A 19,930-nucleotide genomic window follows, 5' to 3' on the forward strand; every position below is an offset into this window, starting at 1 on the left:
CCCTTTTCATTACAATATGTGAACTGGCATAGGAATGTTTCCCTGCTCATTTGCTCCCCACTGTCCCGAGTCATGCAGTCATGGATGAAAACATTCAGAATCCAGCTTCACACAGTTTGGTGTACTTTTTATTGGCACAAAAATTATCCAACTACAACATGGCATCTAAATATCAGTACACGTCTTTGTGCATTTTACTTTATATTTGTTTCATTAATGAAGTCATGACATTATGGGTTCACTCCAGGCTTTCCACCCATTTTTATAACCTTCCAGGCCCGTCATCACTGGTTTTATGCTCAACATTAATGCTCACCCCCACCCCCATTTCTCTCTTTGCTCTGTGCGAGTATGGAAGACTTCCCAGAGGCACAAGCTTGTCTCTTGCAATCCCCAACCCAATTATGATGTTCAGCTCTTACAGAGTCTCTTGTGATTTCTTTGGGCTCTTCCATGCACATTTAGCCAGAAACATGCTTACAACTGCGTTTTCCAACACAAGTGTCAGTCACAATCTGCTTGGGGCAATGTCAAGCAACGAGCAACAGGCTGCAGTTCTAAAGAGGCCTCTGTGCCTTTCCAAAACCTGATCAAGGTCACTTGGGTCATGGAAGTGAATTCACTACTGCTTGGCCACGTTACTGACTTCCTGTATCTTGAAAATACAGTCTCGCTCCTAACTTTTTTCTTGCCAAGTCATCCCTCAGCGACCACATTAGTCAACGTCTGGTCAGTATCAGTTCCTTTTTAAAGCACTCTGGAAACTCTGTCATGTTTCATTACTGCCCAGCGCGCATCAGCAGTTGCAAATCAGCTCAAAACAAACTTTTAATATACAGTTCTCATTTACAGTTCAAAGTATTTGATGAAAGGCAATTCTCACCCTGCCCACACAGTCCTTGTTCCCCTCTCAGCTTCTGAGAAGAAACATGCTGGGAGCGGAGAAGCCTTGAGAAGGAAAGGCTAAGGATGTTCCATCATGTGTCTTCTGTTACCAAAAAGGGCACCTAAGGGAAGAAAGGGACAAATGTGATAGACTGGCTCATGATTTGGCCAGGATGTCTCATACAACAGGGGTGGGAACTTTGGCTCTGCGGGCCAAACTTGGCCCGCAGGTTTTGGGCTAGGCATGCCCACCCACTCCACCCCTGACATCAGGTTTGTGTGTCTGCTTGTTGCATTTACAGCGGCATCTCGGGTTACATACGCTTCAGGTTACAGACTCTGCTAACCCAGAAATATTACCTCAGGTTAAGAACTTTGCTTCAGGATGAAAACAGAAATTGTGCTCCGGCAGCGTGGCAGCAGCAGGAGGCCCATTAGCTAAAGTGGTGCTTCAGGTTAAGAACAGTTTCAGCTTAAGAACGGACCTCTGGAACGAATTAAGTACTTAACCCAAAGTACCACTGTATATCCCACCTTTTCTCTAAGGAGTTCAAGGTGGCATATACTACTCTCTTCCTCTCCATTTTATCCTCACAACAACCCTGTAAGGTAGGTTAGGCTGAAAGACTGACTGGCCCAAGTCCACTTAGTGAGTTTCACACTTGAGCAGGGATTTGAACCCTGGTCTGACACTCCAACCACGACACCACTGGAGTTGCTTCATATTACACAGAAGAAACAAGCATGCAGAAATAAGAGTCCACATCCAGAATAGATGAATTTATTATCTGAACCTCAGCATACCGAATACCTCTTTCTATTGATGATTTGTCAACTGCCAACATTTTGGACTACAAGCTCATTGAGACAAGGACCTGGATTTTTCTGTTTATATCAGGTATGGAACAGATAAGGGCTTGAAAGGAGCGCCTGATTGTTCTTTTGCTGATTGCTTCTGTTGCTATTGAATGGAAATTGCCTCTCCTTCCCAGCACTCCTCCTTGGGCCTCCTTGGCTAGTAAGGTGAACAAACCAATCATTCTGTTTGCTTCCCACTTAGGGCATCTCATAAGACAAGCGTGAACAGTAGGCCGTTTGTGAAGTTACAAAACTTACCATCCAATGTAGCACTGACAAAGGTTCTCGTGGGAGGTAGCCTGCTTAATTAGAAGTTCTACTTGTGTGGGCACATCCAGTGTTTCGTCGTGAGAGAAGTCCCGTCCTTTGCAGAGAGAAAGAGAGAGAGGGAGAGGGAGGGAGAGAGAGAATAATTAGGAGACTCGGAAGCTCACCTTCACATTTCTGTTGCTCTGGAACAAAACCAAATACAAAAGAAACAGGTGGAATGGTGTATAAGTTAGGACTAGGTGAGGGGAAACCTTTGACCCTCCTCATGTCACTAAACTACAACTCCCGGCACCCCTGGCCTTGCTTGCTGGGGCCGATGGGTTGCAGTTCAGGGAAATCAGGAGGGGCAAAGGTTCCCCACACTTGATAAAGATGAAGGGTCATATCCAACTAAGTCCTCCTCACAGCAAACCCACTGAAATTAATGCTCATGACTAATTTAGATCCATTAGTTTCAAGGGTCTACTCTGAGTAGGACTAACCTTGGTGACAGCCCAAATAAAGTATATAAGCATCTACAGTGGATTCTCTACTACTTTTTCCTCCTCCCAAGAAGTGGCTTTCCTTTTTCTTCCGAGAGGAAAGGGACTCTGCTTCAGTTTAGTGGCCCTCCTCCAACCCATGATTGAGCATCTTGCCCCCCACTTCCCTCCTCTCCCCTACACAGTTGCACTGAATTTTAAGACTGTACCAACAAAGCACCTGGATTCAAATATAATATTAATGTTTATGTTCATCTTTTGTGTTTTGCAGAATATGCCATTACTTACCAGTGAGTTTATCACGGACCCTGTTGATAATCTGTATAGCCTTTTTATTTAGAGCCTCTGGTTTCACAAGACCGTCCCCTACTAGAAGGCAAAAAGACAAAAGAGAAAGAGATAACCTTAAGACCTGAAACCTAAAATAAATGGGTAGCGGTGGCATAAAACCCTCAGCCCCTGACACTGGTTGGAAGGGAGAAATCAAGTGAGTTACAGGTATTTTTTTGTACAGTTTTGGCCACCCCCTTCTTCAGAGAACTAAACTGATCAGAGGTTGGTGAACCTGCCCTGTAATAAAAAAGTTATAGCACTTGGGGCTTCTCAGTTTAATGGGGGAGGGAAATATGACTGAAAGGAGAATATGACAGGGGTCTATAGTATTATGAGTGACAGGAATATTTGGCCTCTCTCCTGATACTGGGACTTTGGGTCACACAATGAAAACCAATGAGTGGCAGACACAGGATGTTTTTCACACAACATGGAATTAGGAACTGGCTGCCCCAAGGTGTTGAGATGACCACTAGCTTAGATGGATCTGAAAAAAGAAGTGTAGACAAATTCAGAGGACAGGCCTATGCAACGGTTATTAGATCAGACATTGCTTTAAATTTTAAAAAAATGGAAATAAAGTTTCAGAGGCAAGTTAGCTCTGAACAAACTTGGTGCTGTGAATATCCAGTGGGGGAGAGCTGCAGCCTTCATGCCTTGCTTACAGGCTCCTTGGAAGGCGTCTAGTTGGGAGATGGGAAGCTGGACTAGATGGGCCTTTAGGTCTTGATTCCGTAGGGCTCTTTATATGCCCACTCTACCTGATCAGAGGCAGTTTGGATTCTACATTTCGGGCCCTTAACACCAACAGCGGCGGAACAGAAGACCCAAGTGCTCCCTCAAGGGGTCCAAACTTACTGAACGAACGGATGGATTCAGGCACCGTGGTCCCAGCTTTCTTGTGGGCTGTTTCACCCAGCTCCACACTGTCCAGCATTTCTAAGAGGGAAGGAGGGAGGGATGATCAGACCAAAAGACAAATATGCAATTCCTTCCATGACTTTGCTGCTTGGAGCTGCCTCACTTTAGGATGCTGGATGTGTTGGGAAACTGTGTACGTGCAGCTACTCACACAGAGTCAATTAAGGTTTGGCAGACAGCCAGAAGGCAATCTGAATGAGTAAGTCTGCCTGGTGATAACAGAGGCATGGAGACAGCTTCCTGATTGGTCAAGCTCTCTCAAGGGAGTGATAATGGCCTACTAACTGGAATGTGTTAGTTCGTGAGTTCAGAAGTTCAGTGTGGGAGTTGAGAGTTGTGTCAGAGAGAGCTAGCAAAAGATCCATGCTCTGTTCCTGTAAATAGTCCACTGTATATAATAAACACATAACTACAAGTTCCTGGTTCCTGCTTCGTCTATCCTGTCTGCAGCCAAGTCGCCAATTGCTTCTGTGGATTCTGCGTGTACTCTGCTAGGTCTGGCTAAGGTCCTGCAACTAGTCAGAAAGTTGCGAAACACCAAACAGGTTTTACCAATAGGCTGTTGGTAAGAGCTGGGCTTTGGTTACTGGCCACTGTGTTCCCATAGAGCAAGACAGGGAAGTCTCTGACCTGGGGGCCAAATGCAGCCCCTCCCAAGCTTCTCCATCCCTCACTATCCCTGCTGGTACAAAAGTTAAGAGTCACTGACTGTTGCCCCACCCACTACCAAAAAGTGGCTACTGGAAGGTTTCTCCCTCAAGGAAACGCTGCCTTCGGGTTAAAAAAGGTTCCCCACCTCTGCCACACAGCAGCTTTATAGGGGCTAACTAGTTCGGACTGTGGGAATTGCATCAGCCTTAGCTGAAAAGCTGCTTCACTGCAGCACACATAGGTGCAACAAAGCAACCTCTGTTTTAGCACCTGCCTGGTGCTCTCATCTCCCCACCCCTGCCTGAGTATAAACATATTTCCCATGAGGAAGGGGGAAAGAGAAAAATGTTCAATGCCCCATTTCAGAAACCAGAAGGGCTGTGGCCATGGAATCCTGGGCCTAGCAAGCTCCCTTCTTGTTGCAGTCTAATTAGGGAAAGGGAAACTATTCTGGCACTACCTAAATGAAGGATATCCCGCACAAAAGGACAACAACAAAAAGCACTGTTTGGGTCAATACTCACCTACTGACTGGCCAGCAGAGTAGGAGTCCGTCCGTGTCCGTGATCGCTTGTTGCCTTTTGTGTTTGCTGCAAAAGAGATAGAAAAAGAAAGGTTCAATGCATTGCAGGTTTTCCTTATGTGCCTTAATTTGTTCAGCTGCTGTTCCAGACAAGTAAGTCTGGGGACAGACTTCCTCCATAAGACCAACCTCGGTGGATCAGACCAGTAAGTTTGTCTAGTTCAACATTCTGCTTCTTACAGCAGCTAGCCAGTTGCCACTATTTATCCCAGGGCATGAAGGCCACCACCCTGCCTCCATGGTAGCTCCAGAACCACGGGCAGTCAGCAGCAAACCACACTGCTCAGCAGACAAGTTGGCCAGGGCAACTGGATGCCTAAATTGGTCTTCTTCTGCCTCACTTCTCTCTTATTCTCCAGGCAAACTTACTATCCATCAGCCTCCAGTTCAGCAAGGGGTCATAGACAAAGGCTTCCAGCACAGCCATGACGCTGTCTTTGTGTTCTCGCAAGACTTCCATGACAGTGTGGCAAGTGATTCTGTAGTTTCCATCTAAGCCAGTCACCTGCAGGGGGAGAGAGAAGAGAGGAAGCCTTTATTTCTGATTTGCTTCCGAAAACATACACAATACTCTGCTGCAGCCTTATATTACAGGGAAAATCTATAGCAGGTAAGTAACAGGAAAGCTTGGCACCAGACTGACCCTTCTTGTTCAAGAGCCCCTGATAAGCCTCCAAACCAAGGATGAGGAACCTGTGGCTCTCCATATGTTAGAACCCCTGAACTCCCATCAGCCCCAGTCAGCATGGCCAGTGGTCAGGGATGATAGGAATTGTAGTCCAGGATGAGAGTCACAGGCTCCCCATCCCGGCTGCAAATGAAAGCAAATGACTGAACTAATTGTCTGTTGAAGAAGAAGGGGAAATGTCTATCGCCTTTTGATGGCATCCTTATGTTTCCCATATTGTAGCTCCACATTTAAGAGGCATTTCTCCTGCTTACCTCCATGGCGTTTGTCAGCATTCTTGTCAGCCTGAAAGGAATCTTCTCAGGGAACTTTTCCCTGGTCATTGCCACCTAGAACCAGGATGGAAGAAAGGCAATTAAATTAAAGATATATGTTGTAAGCCGCCCAGAGTGGCTGGGGAAACACAGCCAGATGGGTGGGGTATAAATAACAAAATTATGATTATTATTACACTGATGGGGCAGGATTCTTAAGGCTAAAAGAAATTAGTGCAGGAGGCAGCGGCAACTGAATTCCCTGACAATTTAATTTTAACTTAAATTAACTGGGCTTCCTCCATCCCACCTGAGTAGGGTCAGGGCAGCAATGCTAGGAAAAGAGGAGGGTGGGAAAGAGAAGTCCAATACTTTTCCTCGTGCTATTTCATAGATCTTTATGATATTCCTGCAGCAGCTGCTATTAGCCCCGCTGCAAAACACACACAGACCTCTGCTTTCAAGTGCAAATTAAAACACTCATATTGTTTCAGTTTTGGCTCCCAGTGCATTATGGAAGGCTTTCTTCAGGGACTGGGAACACAGAGGTGTTCCCAGACTCCAACTTCCAGCAGTCCAAAGAGCCAGCATCCCTGGTGGTCAGGGATGATGGGAGCTGTAGTCCAGCAGAATCTGGAGGGATGTACATTTCTCAGCTTCCTTCCTTCCCACCCGCTGTGACTTCACACTTCCAACTTCCATCCCGCTTTCTGAAAACGGAATCGTGTTACCTCAAAACAGTCTCCAAAGTCAATGTGCAGAATCTTGCCACTCAGCCTGTCGAGCATAAGGTTGGAGGGATGCCTGTCGAAGAAACGGAACAATAAATAATTAGTGAACAATTCTCCACAAACTACTTTGGTCCTCTGTGTCCTGTCAGAACAGATCCTTGATTGTGGCCCGAGAACACTGTAAATGCACGTTCTTCCCCTGTTTTATCACTATTTCATCTCCCTCCTGCATGGCAGATTTTAGATAGTTCTTACTTATTTTGTTGGCACATGTTATTCCTTGCGATATTATTTTAAACCAGGGGTGAATAATCTCTGCCCCCATCCCCTGTCTCCCAATGTTGTTAGATTTTAACTCCAGCCTGCAAAGGAAGATGATGGGAGTTGAGGAGCCCAACAACATGTGGGGGGCTGCAGTTCTGGTCCCCTGTTTTAAACAGTTGCAAGCCACTTTTTGTCAAAAGGGTAGAAATACTTTATACCAAGGAAAGTAGGTTGACGCACTGGCAGCTGATCCAGGAGACAAAGGTATGGATGCGAACTTAAGGTGAGTGCTGGATCAAGCCAATGGGCCATCTAGCCTGGTCTCACAGTGGCCAACCAGATTCTCTGCTGGGAAGCCTACAAGCAGGGCCTGAGCACAACAGGACTCTGCCCACCTGCAGTTTCCAGCAACTGGCATTCAGAGGCGTAATGCCTTTGAAAGTAGAGGGAGAACACAGTCACCATGTCTAGTAGCCTGAGATTTCATTGCCCGCTTCTCCTGCTAAAGGTGCAATGATTGCTTTGATTATTGAATGCATTTTTTTTTAAAAGGGAAAAAGAGTTCAGTTCCACTTGCCTGTCACCAAGGCCCAAAATGTAACCAACCATCGACATCACTGCTAATGACCGAGTGTAATTTGTTCTTCTGTCGAACCACACCTGAAGAGGAACACGGATCATAGATGTGAGTGAAACGTATTTGCCAGAGAAATGGTTTGAGATGGGGCAGCATTAAGGAACAAATTCCCCAACTGTTAAATTTATGCAAGGGAATGCCAACCGGAGATTGGGCTGGATATTTTTAAATCCATGGACTAGGCCCAAAGTAGACTCAGTGAAATTAATGGACATGACAAACTTGGGTCTAATCTGAGTAGGACTTAGTCGGATACAACCTAAAGTGAAATCCAGTCAGAGCTTTCCCTGCTCTCTTGCACAACTATTTGCACGCCCCATATATTCCTTCCAAACCCACACAGGTATGAATCTCAAGTGTCCACCGTGATGATCCTTTCCTCTCGGAACCATCAACCATCTATAAAAGGCCCTTCCCTACAATGAGGTTTGTGAACATTTCATGCACAGTCAGGTTAACAGGCACTTTTCAGCCTTTTCTATTCACAGAAACACAAGCTGTGGCTGTTATGATTATAGCTTTTGTTCTTCAAGTCGTATGTAGGCTTTACTTTTTATTTCTTGCTAGCAGCAAGCTCAAAGTGATTTTGCCTGGCACATATTTTTAAACCTGAGGCCTTTGTATTTTCTATCACAATTGGACAGATTAGACGGCAGGAAACTAGCCTCAGATTTGTCCTTTCTCTCATTACCCTTCCTGTGCTCTAATTCCCTCCCCCTTCATTTCCTGGGTTGTGCAAACCAAAGTTTACCTAGTGCAAATGTCACAGTAAACCTTGGCTTGCTTAAACCAGGAAGCAAAGGGAGGAAAATCAGAATGTGTGAGCCCGAGACTTGTTTCGAATTCTCCGAACCATGGTTTGAGATTGAACAAACCTACCACAGAACACGCAATATCTAGCGCTAGGGAATATAAAATAGCAACTTTGATAACTAGCAGTTGTATTCTATCATTCTTCATTCACTGATTGAAATATGCCTTATCTAAGTCTGCAAGTACTTCTGAAAGCATTCAGAGCCTGTTGTACCTCTGAGCTGGGACTCTTCAGCCAAAGAAGTTTAGCGAGATCATCCCCGGCTGTATTATTAACAGCATGTTCAAACACCTCCACCTTCTGCATCAGAGTGAGGTGATCGTAATCAGGAGCCATCTGAAAATAATTGGAGAAAGACAACATTTAAAAGCTACCATGTTTCTCAAGGAGACACAAGAAGATACATTTTTACAGGAAGGGAACATAAGAAACTGCCGTATACCAAGCTAGACCATTGGGTCCATCCAGCTCTGTAATGTCTACACTGACTGGCAGCAGTTCTCCATGGTTTCAGCCTGAAGTCTCTTATAGACCTAACATGGGTTGTCAAGGATTAAAACATGTGCCTTACCACTGAGCTATGGTTCTTTTCTACATAAGAGCTCCAAAGGCAACCTTAACTCTTCCCCCCTGTGAAGAACTTAGAATCTTCTACTGCAGGCACAGCCTTACCCTCAGCATGATGCGGTGTTCAATGTTGAGCAGAATCTTCTTCTTTTCTCGGTAGTCTCGGATGAGTGCGTGCAGAGTGTCACAGTGAGGCACCCAGCCAATAAGCCCAGAGTTTGTAGAAAGTGGAATAACTGCATATCTTTGGATGCTGGAACCAGAGGGAGAAGGATATTAAACTGTTGAAAAACTGCCTGCCCCAGCTTTATTGAAAATACACTCATTCCAACAACCGGCTTTCCTTCAACACACCTGAGGTTTTTACGCAGGGATGTTGGGTCGTTGGCTAGCAGAGTGTTCACAAGGCCAAAAAGCTGCATCACTCTCTCATCCTGACGCAGATCTTCATGGCCCTTCAGAAGGAAGACAAATTCGTGCCCGTTGCTACCTGTATGGGAAAAGGAGAAGGTTTCTTAAGTTGCGTAAACTCAGATGAAGGTTTGGAGGGAGCTGGGTATGAATATGCCCCCTAGTCAAATTGAGGGTTTCTCTCCCTCAACAGTCAAATAGTATATACATTTTATGAAATAAATTAAAGAAAGTTTTGTGCTGCCTTTCTCTTGTACCATGTCTTGCATGACGTTGCTTTCCATTCCATTTCTTTCAGTATTTTTCTGGTCAAACAAAAACTCAAATCATTCTGCTCTTATTAAGCTACTTCTGGTCAGTTCAAAAAGTGCTAGCAGGCTTGCCTCAAAGAATCACAGAGCTGGAAGGAACCCCAAGGGTCATCTTGTCCAACCCCTTGCAATGCAGGAATCTCAACTAAAGCATCCATAACAATTTGCCTGTCTTATCACTCATAAGCCAGCTGCACTTTTTTTTTTTAATACACGATAAAAAGAGAGACTTAATGAACAATGATTAAGAACAAGTTGCCCACACATCAGAGAAAAACCAGGGCACTTTGGATGGATACGTGAACATCAGCAAGCGTAACAGAGGGAAAAGCTTTAAAGGGTTTTGGGGACGAAGACATCAACCACTTCTGCATACTGGGGGGAAACTGACAGAGGCCTCACACACCCCTTCTGGCCAACCCTCTGGAGGGGCCATATCCCAGTGGTAGGAGGGGCCAGAGGCAAAAGTGGGTGGAGCAATGAATGCATTTTTTTACCTTGAATAGTGTACAGTAGGCTGATTTCTACACAAACTCACACAACCATCTCTGTCTACCCATGCAAGCAAAAGGCATTACTGGAGCTCAAGGGCACATTACAGTCAGCAAAAATACTTGGGGAAAGTAAGCCGGTGAGGAACACCTGGGGAGAGTCCCAAGAGGCTGGAAGACTGCATTTGGTCCCAGGACCAGAAGTTCCTCACCCCTTCTTTAGCTACTGTGGCTACTGACAAACCTATGAATTGTACCGTTTATGAGTACATCTATTCCCCCTCCCTGGGACGTGGGTGGTGCTGTGGGTTAAACCACAGAGCCTAGGACTTGCCAATCAGAAGGTTGGCAGTTCAAATCCCCATGATGGGGTGAGCTCCTGTTGCTTGGTCCCTGCTCCTGCCAACCTAGCAGTTCAAAAGCACGTCAAAGTGCAAGTAGATAAATAGGTACCACTCCGGTGGGAAGGTAAACGGCGTTTACGTGCGCTGCTCTGGTTTGCCAGAAGCGGCTTAGTCATGCTGGCCACATGACCCGGAAGCTGTACGCCAGCTCCCTTGGCCAGTAAAGCGAGATGAGCGCCGCAACCCCAGAGTCGGCCACGACTGGACCTAATGGTCAGGGGTCCCTTTACCTTTACCTTTTATTCCCCCTCCCATCCTCCCCCCTCTAAATCAGTGGTCATCAGAACACCAGAGAGAAAGACAGACAGAGAGACTGGAAACTAAAGCTGGGAAGAAGGTATGTGTGCTTCTTCACCCACTGGAAAAAAGTCAATTTCTTACCCATTAAGGTTAATTTCCTTGGCCTCTGTTTGGACGTGATGACTTGCAATGATGGCGCAATAGACTGGATGCGGATGACTTGCTGGTTAGGGTCATACGTCCCTGGGACCGCTAGCTCCAAATCTCGACACATCAGGAGTTTGGGTGAGACGTACTGGAGCTCCAAGGAAGTCAGCTGCCAGCAAAAAGGCGAAGCGGGTAGACAAAAGTATGGCATTTTAATACAGGCAGTTTGAAGTGCCTGTTGAATGGTTGCCAATGGTAGATCCCCCCCACCTCCAGGGGAAAAACCTTGTGCCTCTCAGCTTACCTGAGGCAGCTGCTTAGAGATGCGCCTGAACACATGATAATAGAGATCCCAGGCTTGGGTGAGGTCCTTCACATTTCCTGATTTCATGTATTTCCTGCACCATTCCTGGGCCTCCATCAGATCTCTGCCGTAAGCCTGCCGAGCAAGGAGAAAAATTATCCCACCACTCTATGGTTGCCGACTAGTGCGGAGACTGCTGAGGGGTTGTACTGACACAGTACTCAATTGTGCTAAATTCCTTCACAAAAGGTGGGCAAGTCTGCCTCAACCTACAAGGTATTTTGTTTTTCTTTCTTCCCCTAATCTTCAATCGGGGCCAGCTTCTTATAACTTGCTACTTCCAAAAGACCGACCCATGAAGCAAAGAGGCTGAAAGACCTTGTGATGAGTTGTTTGTGTATTGCAGGTTTTGCTGGGACCAGCCAGCAGGGTCAATGGTCAGGGCTGATAGAGTTGTAGCATCCAAAATACCTGGAGTAGCCACGTGTGTGCTTATTTAGTGAGGCTGCTTATTTCAGGATTAAAATGTTCCTAATGTGAACTACTCACAATTCTTGCTTTGTGGACTTGGAATTGCAGCAGATATTGGCAGTCCTCAACTCTCATTTCCATACCTGGTTGAAGGAAGTTTCCTTCAGAGTCTGAGGCCCCCGCTCCATCATGGCATGAAGGGGCTCCAGCACTTCAAACATCCCCTTGACGTTCCTCTCTCCAAAATAGAGACGCGATGCCTCCTCCAGCCCCTCGTGCCACATCTCATGCCAGAGGATGGCCACACGGATCAGTTCTTCACTCACCTGAATGGAACACATGATGGAAATCACTGCCTCGCATATATACAAGGGCCCACCTGAACCTTTGGCAGCAGCAGTTTTCAGGTTGGGGTGTCTTTGTGTGTGTTCCCCAGCCCTGTTATCTTGGGACAACCTGGGGTGGGGAACCTTATTTTAGCCAGAGGGCCACACCCTTCAGAGCCACTTCCTGGGGTCTACATAACGCAGTGGGCAGGACCAGTGGCACAACTGATGTGATTCCTACCTTTGCACACAAGGCAACTTTCCAAACACACAAGTCAGGTTCTCTATATCACACAGAGACACAACTCTCTGTGTTCCATATCAAAAACTCCAGATATAGGGAGGTATATAAATTCTATCTATCAATCAATAATAATAATAATAATAATAATAATAATAATAATAATAATAATAATATCAAGGCTAGCAAGAGGCATTATCTGTTGCAGGGGTTAATAGTACTTCTGACTGACCACAAGAGGGAGCTTAAGGAGCGTCTTAAAACACTGTGGTGCTACGTTGCGCAATCCCAACATCAGAATGTGAGCATATGAGCCTACTGTACCAAATTACAGTGGTACCTCGGGTTAAGTACTTAATTCATTCTGGAGGTCTGTTCTTAACCTGAAACTGTTCTTAACCTGAAGCACCACTTTAGCTAATAGGGCCTCCTGCTGCCGCCGTGCTGCCGGAGCACAATTTCTGTTCTCATGCTGAAGCAAAGTTCTTAACCCGAGGTACTATTTCTGGGTTGGCAGAGTCTGTAACCTGAAGCGTATGTAACCTGAGGTACCACTGTAGACAGTTCTATGTATTTAACACATTTTGCTCCCACTCTCCATCCAAGAAAGTCTCCCAGAGCAGCATTCAATGAAGAAACATTTCTCTCTCACTTTCTGCCTTCCCCTGATGTTCATGTACCTGTGACCTCACAAGAGCTTTAACACACCCCCCTGTGTATTCTTTAACCATTTGACTTTGAAAGTGGGGTTCAGGGAGAGAAGGACAGGGACTTTCGGTGGGAGAGCTAAAAACAGGCTTCCTCAACCTCAACCCTCCAGATGTTTTTGGCCTACAACTCCCATGATCCCTAGCTAGCAGGACCAGTGGTCAGGGATGATGGAAATGGTAGTCTCAAAACATCTGGAGGGCCGAGGTTGAGGAAGCCTGGCTAAGAATGTAAAAAGAGCCTGGCTGCTGGATCAGGCCACAAGCCCATCTAGTCCAGCACTCCATTTCCCACAGTGACCAATCAGGTGACTCTTGCCATTGTGATCCAGGCACCAGCAATTCAGAGGCACACTGCCACTGTTTCCGGAGGCAGCACATGACCACCATGACCGTAGCCACTGGTTGCCTTACCCTTCACAAATGTGCCTTTTAAAGCCATCTAAGCTGGTGGCCGTTGCCACATTTTTATGGCAGCGAGTTCCACAAGTTCACTACTATGCGGGGTGAGGGGGGGGGGGAGAACACACGGTGAGGCGGAAGGAAATGAAAGATGCCTGGTTTTCCGCAACTGTTGCTGGAAGCGCATGGCATGGTTGTAGCTCGGGTCGGGTGGAAGGAGGGAGCAGTCTCCACTTTGAATCATAGGCCTGGAAGGTGCCCCAAGGGTCATCTAGTTCAACTTCCTGCAATCAGGGGCAGCCTTTAGGCTCTCAAATTTCAGCGGTGCCCTGTGCAATGCTTAAATTCTATACCCGCACTGCCTCTAATGCTCCATTCCACAGCACTGCACCAGTCGTGGTACCCTAAAACCACCTTTGCTGAAATGCAGGAATCACAGCCCTGACAAACGGCCATCCAATCTCTGTTTAATAACTTGATTGAAGGGAGGGGGTCTGGTGCATTCTAAAGATTGCTGCTTCCGCTGCAGAAGAGATAGCATCCTGTTCTCAAAGTAGCTTCCCAGATCCTTTTGGGGAGCTTGCAACAGAGTTCTCCCCACCTGTGTCTCCCATCAACTGATATCCGCAGGCATATGGCCTCTTATCATAGAGGCAGAACATACAGTAGATAGCTATTGTAGCTAGTAGCAACTAACCTCAGCCACCATGGTTTTATCTAGTTCTCTTTTAAAGGCATTCAAGCTGGTGGCAATCACTACATCCTATGCAATCGAATCCCAAAATTCAACTATAAGCAAAGAAGTACCAGCACGCTGGTTCCGGACCCCAAACACTCTCTTCATTGTTTTTTGATATATTAGTGGCCATGTGATGATTTTAGCTTATGAATTTTATTGTTTAATGTCTTGATTTGTATATTGGGGTACTTTTATAGCTCTGTTTAGAGTACGTAATGTTTTGATAATATAAATGTTTTAAGCCTTTTGTATCAATCCAATATATTTTCTTTTAATTGTTGAATGATTCTGTGTACATTGAAGCAGCCTTTGGTTCTGTGCAATAAAACTGACTGACTGACAATCACCCTCTTTAAAATTATGTATGCTAGCATTAAAGAAAAAGATCACACACATTCTCAGACAGAAGAGTCAAGCGGATCAATCCTTGCCGAAACTGTAATTAGAATCGTTTCAGAATACAAAGGGAAGAGTGTTAAAATAAATAGCACACACAACTCCCTAAGAGTCAGGCAGATCAATCCTTGCAAAACCATAATTAGGAATGTTTTTTAGTACAAAGGGGAAGACAAAGAGAAGCTCATAATGGTTACTCTTGTCGACCAAATTGCAAAGCAGAGGGATATATTAATTAAAACAATACAACCCACCACTGAGGTTATAGACAAGGAGGGGTAAAAACCTAAATGAATGCCCCAACCTGGAATGTTGCACAGGGTGGAAGGAGAAGCAAAATGTGTGCATGCATGCAACACTCACCATCATGGCCTGCTGGACTAGTGTGTTGCTGTGTTCACACATATTCTTCAAGATTTTGTTGGCGGCATTGTGACGGGCCGTTGTGGTCGACTTTGAAGCAACAGTCAGTGGGTAGATCAAAGCCTAAAGGCAAGTATCAGAAAGCAGCAATTTATAAAACTGGAGCTTGTTTACAGTCTGGAGCCTCAACGAGATTTTTTGGGGGGGGTGGGGCTGATGGGAAAAGAAACAGGAGTGCTCACCTGTGGGTGGTACCTGCCAATATCTGTGAGAAGCTGGTAAATAAGTCGGCCCACCAAAGGACGAGGGGTGTCGATTCTAGCAATGAGCTGAGGGATAACCTGATTTTAGAGGACAAGAGAGGTAAGGGGGGGGGAATGAACTCAGACATTTCTCAAAAGATGCTCTTATTTCATACAACACTAAGACAAGCAAAGGAACAATGGCAGAATAACAAATTCAGGTTTATGAACCATGGGGCTTGGGAAATCCAGACATAACCATGGATTATTTTCTTTAGTCCGCTGTTGTAAAGGTAAAGGTACCCCTGCCCGTACGGGCCAGTCTTGACAGACTCTAGGGTTGTGCGCTCATCTCACTCTAGAGGCCGGGAGCCAGTGCTGTCCGCAGACACTTCCGGGTCACGTGGCCAGCGTGGCAAGCTGCATCTGGCGAGCCAGCACAGCACACGGAATGCCGTTTACCTTCCCGCTGGTAAGTGGTCCCTATTTATCTACTTGCACCCGGGGGTGCTTTCGAACTGCTAGGTTGGCAGGCGCTGGGACCGAACGACGGGAGCGCACCCCGCCGTGGGGATTCGAACCACCGACCATACGATTGGCAAGTCCTAGGCGCTGAGGTTTTACCCACAGCACCACCCGCGTCCCTTAAGAGTCCGCTGTTGTACTTAGGTCTAAATAATGCAAGGGATGCTCACAAGAAACCAGTCCCTTACCTGTAACCAGGTATCAATCTGGATGGCCTTCACCCCTTCTACCAATGCCTCATTGACTTCTGGCCAGTGGCCGTAGTCGAACCATAGAGTAAGGACTCTAAGGAAAGAAGATCAAAACACGTCAGGCTCATAAAAATGCAAGAAGAGTCCTGCAGCTGGATCAGGGCAGTGCCCCACTTAGTCCAGCATCCTGTTCTTACAGTGCCCAACCAGATGCCCTAGTGGGAAGCCAGCAAGCAGGACCTGAGTGCAAGAGCAGTTCTCTCCCCACGTGGGCTTTCTAGCAATTCAGAGGTGCACTGCCTCTGGCGGTGGAGAGTCCCCATCAAAATAAACAGGGCAAGGGCAGCACTGATTCACTGCCACTGCACAAGGGCCTGATTTTTTTTGGGGGGGGGGAATCCTCACCTGAGGGTATCCTGTAAATTGTTTCCTCGTGACAAAGAGATGGACCGGAAGAAACCCTGCACTGCTGGAACAGTGTACATCAGGAGTGTTTTGGACAAGTCCTGCCAGGGAACAAACATTTTGCAGGTCACTCCGCATGAAAGCAAGTGACAGCCAAGCCAGGGATGGGGAACCTGCGTCCCCGCAGATGTTGCTGTGCTACAATGCCCATCATCCCCGACCCTGGGCTGGTGGGTGTTTTGCCAACATCTAGAGTGCCACAGCTTCCCCACTCTTGGTGCATATCAATTGGAAGGATGAAAGGAAGGGGAACTAGCTGGACACACAGCCCACTGGGCCTGGAGAGCCAAAGGGGAGACAATTGGATTGTACCTCCATGACTTTCTTCTGCACGGGAGATGGGACGGGGCTGTTTTCGGTGCTCTCTGTCTCGCTCTCGCTGTTGCTGCCCTCCGTGTTGGCACTGGTGACACTGGCTCCACTGGCATGGCGAAGCTTCTTCTTCTCGTCCCTGGCCTGGTTCTGATGCTTGTAGTGGAGGACGGCCTCAAAATTCATGACTGCCCATGCGTGCCAAGCCTGCCGGGTGTGGGTGCGTGCGCATTAGAATAGCCAATAAACAACGCCCCTGCTGATCCCCAAGCCAATGAGGTGTTCTCAAAGTAAAGGAAGGATTGAACTCTGATTAATAAGAATACACACAGAGACTTGAACCAGCAAGACTCTGGGAAGGGTGCGTATAATAGTCTCTGTCCCTCTACCCCTCGGCCCAGGTCGTTTTATTCACAAAAGAACTTTTTACAGAGTGTTCGTAAGAACCAATCAGATTTCTTCTAAGCATTTCAACAAACCCCACGTGGGGACAAAGTTAAACTACAAACACTAGTTAAGCCTGCATACTTTTGGGGTAAATGAATGAAAACTACAAAGGAGTGCATTTAGCAACCCCGGAGGTCATAAACAATCAATACACATGATAAGAAGGATGGCTAGGAGGACAGCGATCATTATCACATTAATGTGAAACCTGTTTCCTGGCCCTAAGATTAACATCCTAAGATTAACATATCAGAAAAGCTACATCAATGAAACTGCCCACTGTCTTTGATGACCCAGGACGCCTGCCTGTCTAAGTGTGTGAAGTGTCTAACTTGTGAAGAAAGAGAAATGGAACAGGGATGCAGAGGTGTGGATTGATCAAGAATCATATCAAAATAGTTTAAACCCAGTCAACGCAATGCTTTCACTGCTGACACAGATGGCTTACTCTATATTTGTTATAATTCCTCATAGCGATCCCACCTGATCACTACATCCCAACACCCTGCTGCAGAAGGTGGAGGGCAGGGGTGCTTAAGTGTTTTGTACTGCGGACTGACAGGCCCCACCAGAAGGGCCCACCAAAAGCGCTACTGCTACTCTGGGCGACATGGGAACCTTTTGCTTACCTTGTACCAATTGCGGTCATGCTCTGTGGAGGCACTGTAGTACTGCAGGACCTTGGGGATAGTGCTCTCATTGATACCTTGCAGGTTCAGCTGCCACTCGCCCAGTTTCAGGAAACACCTGAGAGCATATGCCAGGAGGAGTAGTTTGGTCAGAATCGAGTATACACTTCCAGAGTTAATGCTAAATACATTACTTCTAGTAAATGAGCCACCATAGCTGCTAGAGGACCATGACAATTTGGGTCCCAGGCTTTTTAGACCCGTCTACCCATGTACTAACTGAACTGAACTGAACCCCTGTACTAACTAACTAACCTGAAACCAAAGGGACACATGGGTTGCTAGATGTGATGTGAAATATATTGGCATTCTTTTCATCTCCCCTACCCCCCTAATTCTCTATTAAAGAATCCAAGTTGGTGGCCATCACTGCTTGTGGGAGCCATTGTTCCACAGTTTAACTATGCGCTGTGTGAAGAAGTGCTTTCTTCTGCCTGCCCTGAATCTTCCAACATTCAGTCTCACACTTGTTTACACTGAAATGCATTTGCTGTTTTACTGCCCATTCATTTGGCTTGTGGAGACCCTCTCAGAACTCTTTTACCATCTCTTTCCATTTTAAGCACCCTGAAAATCATGCCTCATCTTATTAGCGGTGGCTTCAGAAGGTCGGTGCACGCAACTCAGGTGAGGGAACCCCGCAGGTATTTCTTGGGCAACAATTCCCAGCATCTTTGAAGATTGGTCATGCTGGTGGGATGACTAGATGGGAGTCTGACAAAAGCTGAAGAACCACAGCTTCCCCATCCTTGCAGTAAGAATCAATCCAGCTTACATAATGCGGAACACACAGCAAAGTGGTCTCTGCTGTGCAGCTGGCACAATGATGTTATCAAATGAAAGCAGAATAAATGGTGCTAACAGTGCTGGAATGGTAGTGCTTTGGGAACAGCAAGCTTCTTGTAGCTACTAGCACAGGTTACTGATGTCGAGAGAGCTGTTTCATCCAGAGTGTGAATGGTTTCAGCTGGTCAGGCCATCGGCCGACACTTGTGTTATCTGCAGCCTTCAGCAGGTCGCTGCTTCTGGCCTGGTTGCTGAGCCTCGGGGGAAGGAAGGTACTGACCGTGCCATGAGCTTATGGAGCTCCTGCCTGTGCTGCTGATCCTCAGTTGCGATGGCATGTTGAGCCTGCTGCTGCATGGTCTGAACAAAGTGTTGCATGTGCTGGAACGCGTCGATCTGCAAGGTGAATGCATGTGTGCTTTGAAGTGCATTGCTAGGCTGTTATCAAGCATTGACAAAGGGGGGACTTTGCAGCTAATACACATACAAACCAGGAATCATTGGGTTGTATCCAATGTGGGCCCTACTCAGATCAGACCCATATAAATTAATAGGCATGGCTAACTTAGGTCCATTGATTTCAATGGATTTCCTCTGAGCAGGTCATAGTTTGACACAACCCAAGGCGTTTTCTCTCTCTCCTCTTCCATCTCAGGCCTGATTTCCAGCCATTTGTCAGATGTCCTAGCCAGTAAATGATAAAGTGATTCAAGGTCTCACCTTCCTTCATACAAGTGGTCAGCTTTTGTTATTTTAGAGTACCCTGCGTATATATCTTCAATTAAAAATACATTTATTCCCCTTTCCTTTCCTTTAAAAAAAAGTGGATTTTTTTTTTTAAGCCTTGGAAAAAATAGGGTAAAATGAACCAGCAATCACACACCAAGCTGGTAATTCATCTGTGCCATGCAGAGCAACTTTTGCACTAAAGAGGAAGATGAACATCACCATTTTCTTCCCATCTCTCCTCTCTTGGGTTGCAACACTTCTGTACCCAAGCCAGAAAGAGAAGGCAAAGATTTTTTGGACATGCCCTAACAATTCATTAAAGCTACATAACCAAAGTGGATTTCCTCCTGCACTTCTGTGGAAGTGTAAAGGAATCATTCTCAGCCTGAGGGCTGCCGTGTTCCCTCATGGGCAAACCCTCTGGGGGTGACATTCCATTGGTAAGTGTGGCCAGAGGCAAACATGGGCGGAGCAGCATTCGGCTACATTCCAGTCATGTAAAACAGGAGTTTCTGCACACACACACACACACACACACACCCCACCACCCTCCATCCATCCATCCATCCATCCATCCAGGCAAGCCAGCATCATCATCGCAGTACAAGAACACATTCCAGGCTAGGCAAAGGCACTTGAGGAGGGCTCTGAGC

At 46.4% G+C, this 19,930-nt stretch overlaps 1 protein-coding gene across 4 annotated transcripts in view; it reads right to left on the reverse strand.

The window, feature by feature from the left end:
* Positions 1-106: 106 nt before the first annotated feature.
* Positions 107-19,930, reverse strand: part of MTOR (mechanistic target of rapamycin kinase) — a 107,621-nt gene continuing 87,797 nt past the window's right edge. For all 4 annotated transcript variants that reach the window (XM_083628356.1, XM_083628354.1, XM_083628355.1 and 1 more), the window contains 22 exons: positions 18,829-18,944; positions 17,703-17,820; positions 16,627-16,833; positions 16,255-16,355; positions 15,847-15,943; positions 15,134-15,232; positions 14,892-15,014; positions 11,861-12,043; positions 11,247-11,381; positions 10,937-11,111; positions 9,293-9,428; positions 9,044-9,191; positions 8,585-8,707; positions 7,498-7,580; positions 6,657-6,729; positions 5,926-6,000; positions 5,353-5,488; positions 4,925-4,990; positions 3,687-3,767; positions 2,784-2,864; positions 2,002-2,107; positions 107-1,007 (listed from right to left, as the gene is read on the reverse strand). In XM_083628356.1, coding sequence (XP_083484482.1) covers positions 992-1,007; positions 2,002-2,107; positions 2,784-2,864; positions 3,687-3,767; positions 4,925-4,990; positions 5,353-5,488; positions 5,926-6,000; positions 6,657-6,729; positions 7,498-7,580; positions 8,585-8,707; positions 9,044-9,191; positions 9,293-9,428; positions 10,937-11,111; positions 11,247-11,381; positions 11,861-12,043; positions 14,892-15,014; positions 15,134-15,232; positions 15,847-15,943; positions 16,255-16,355; positions 16,627-16,833; positions 17,703-17,820; positions 18,829-18,944 — 2,478 coding nt within the window. In that variant the 3' untranslated portion in view covers positions 107-991. The remainder of the gene's footprint in view (positions 1,008-2,001; positions 2,108-2,783; positions 2,865-3,686; positions 3,768-4,924; positions 4,991-5,352; positions 5,489-5,925; positions 6,001-6,656; positions 6,730-7,497; positions 7,581-8,584; positions 8,708-9,043; positions 9,192-9,292; positions 9,429-10,936; positions 11,112-11,246; positions 11,382-11,860; positions 12,044-14,891; positions 15,015-15,133; positions 15,233-15,846; positions 15,944-16,254; positions 16,356-16,626; positions 16,834-17,702; positions 17,821-18,828; positions 18,945-19,930) is intronic.

Source organism: Podarcis filfolensis, assembly GCF_964270895.1.
Source record: "Podarcis filfolensis genome assembly, chromosome: 8".
Taxonomy (NCBI): Eukaryota; Metazoa; Chordata; class Lepidosauria; order Squamata; family Lacertidae; genus Podarcis; species Podarcis filfolensis.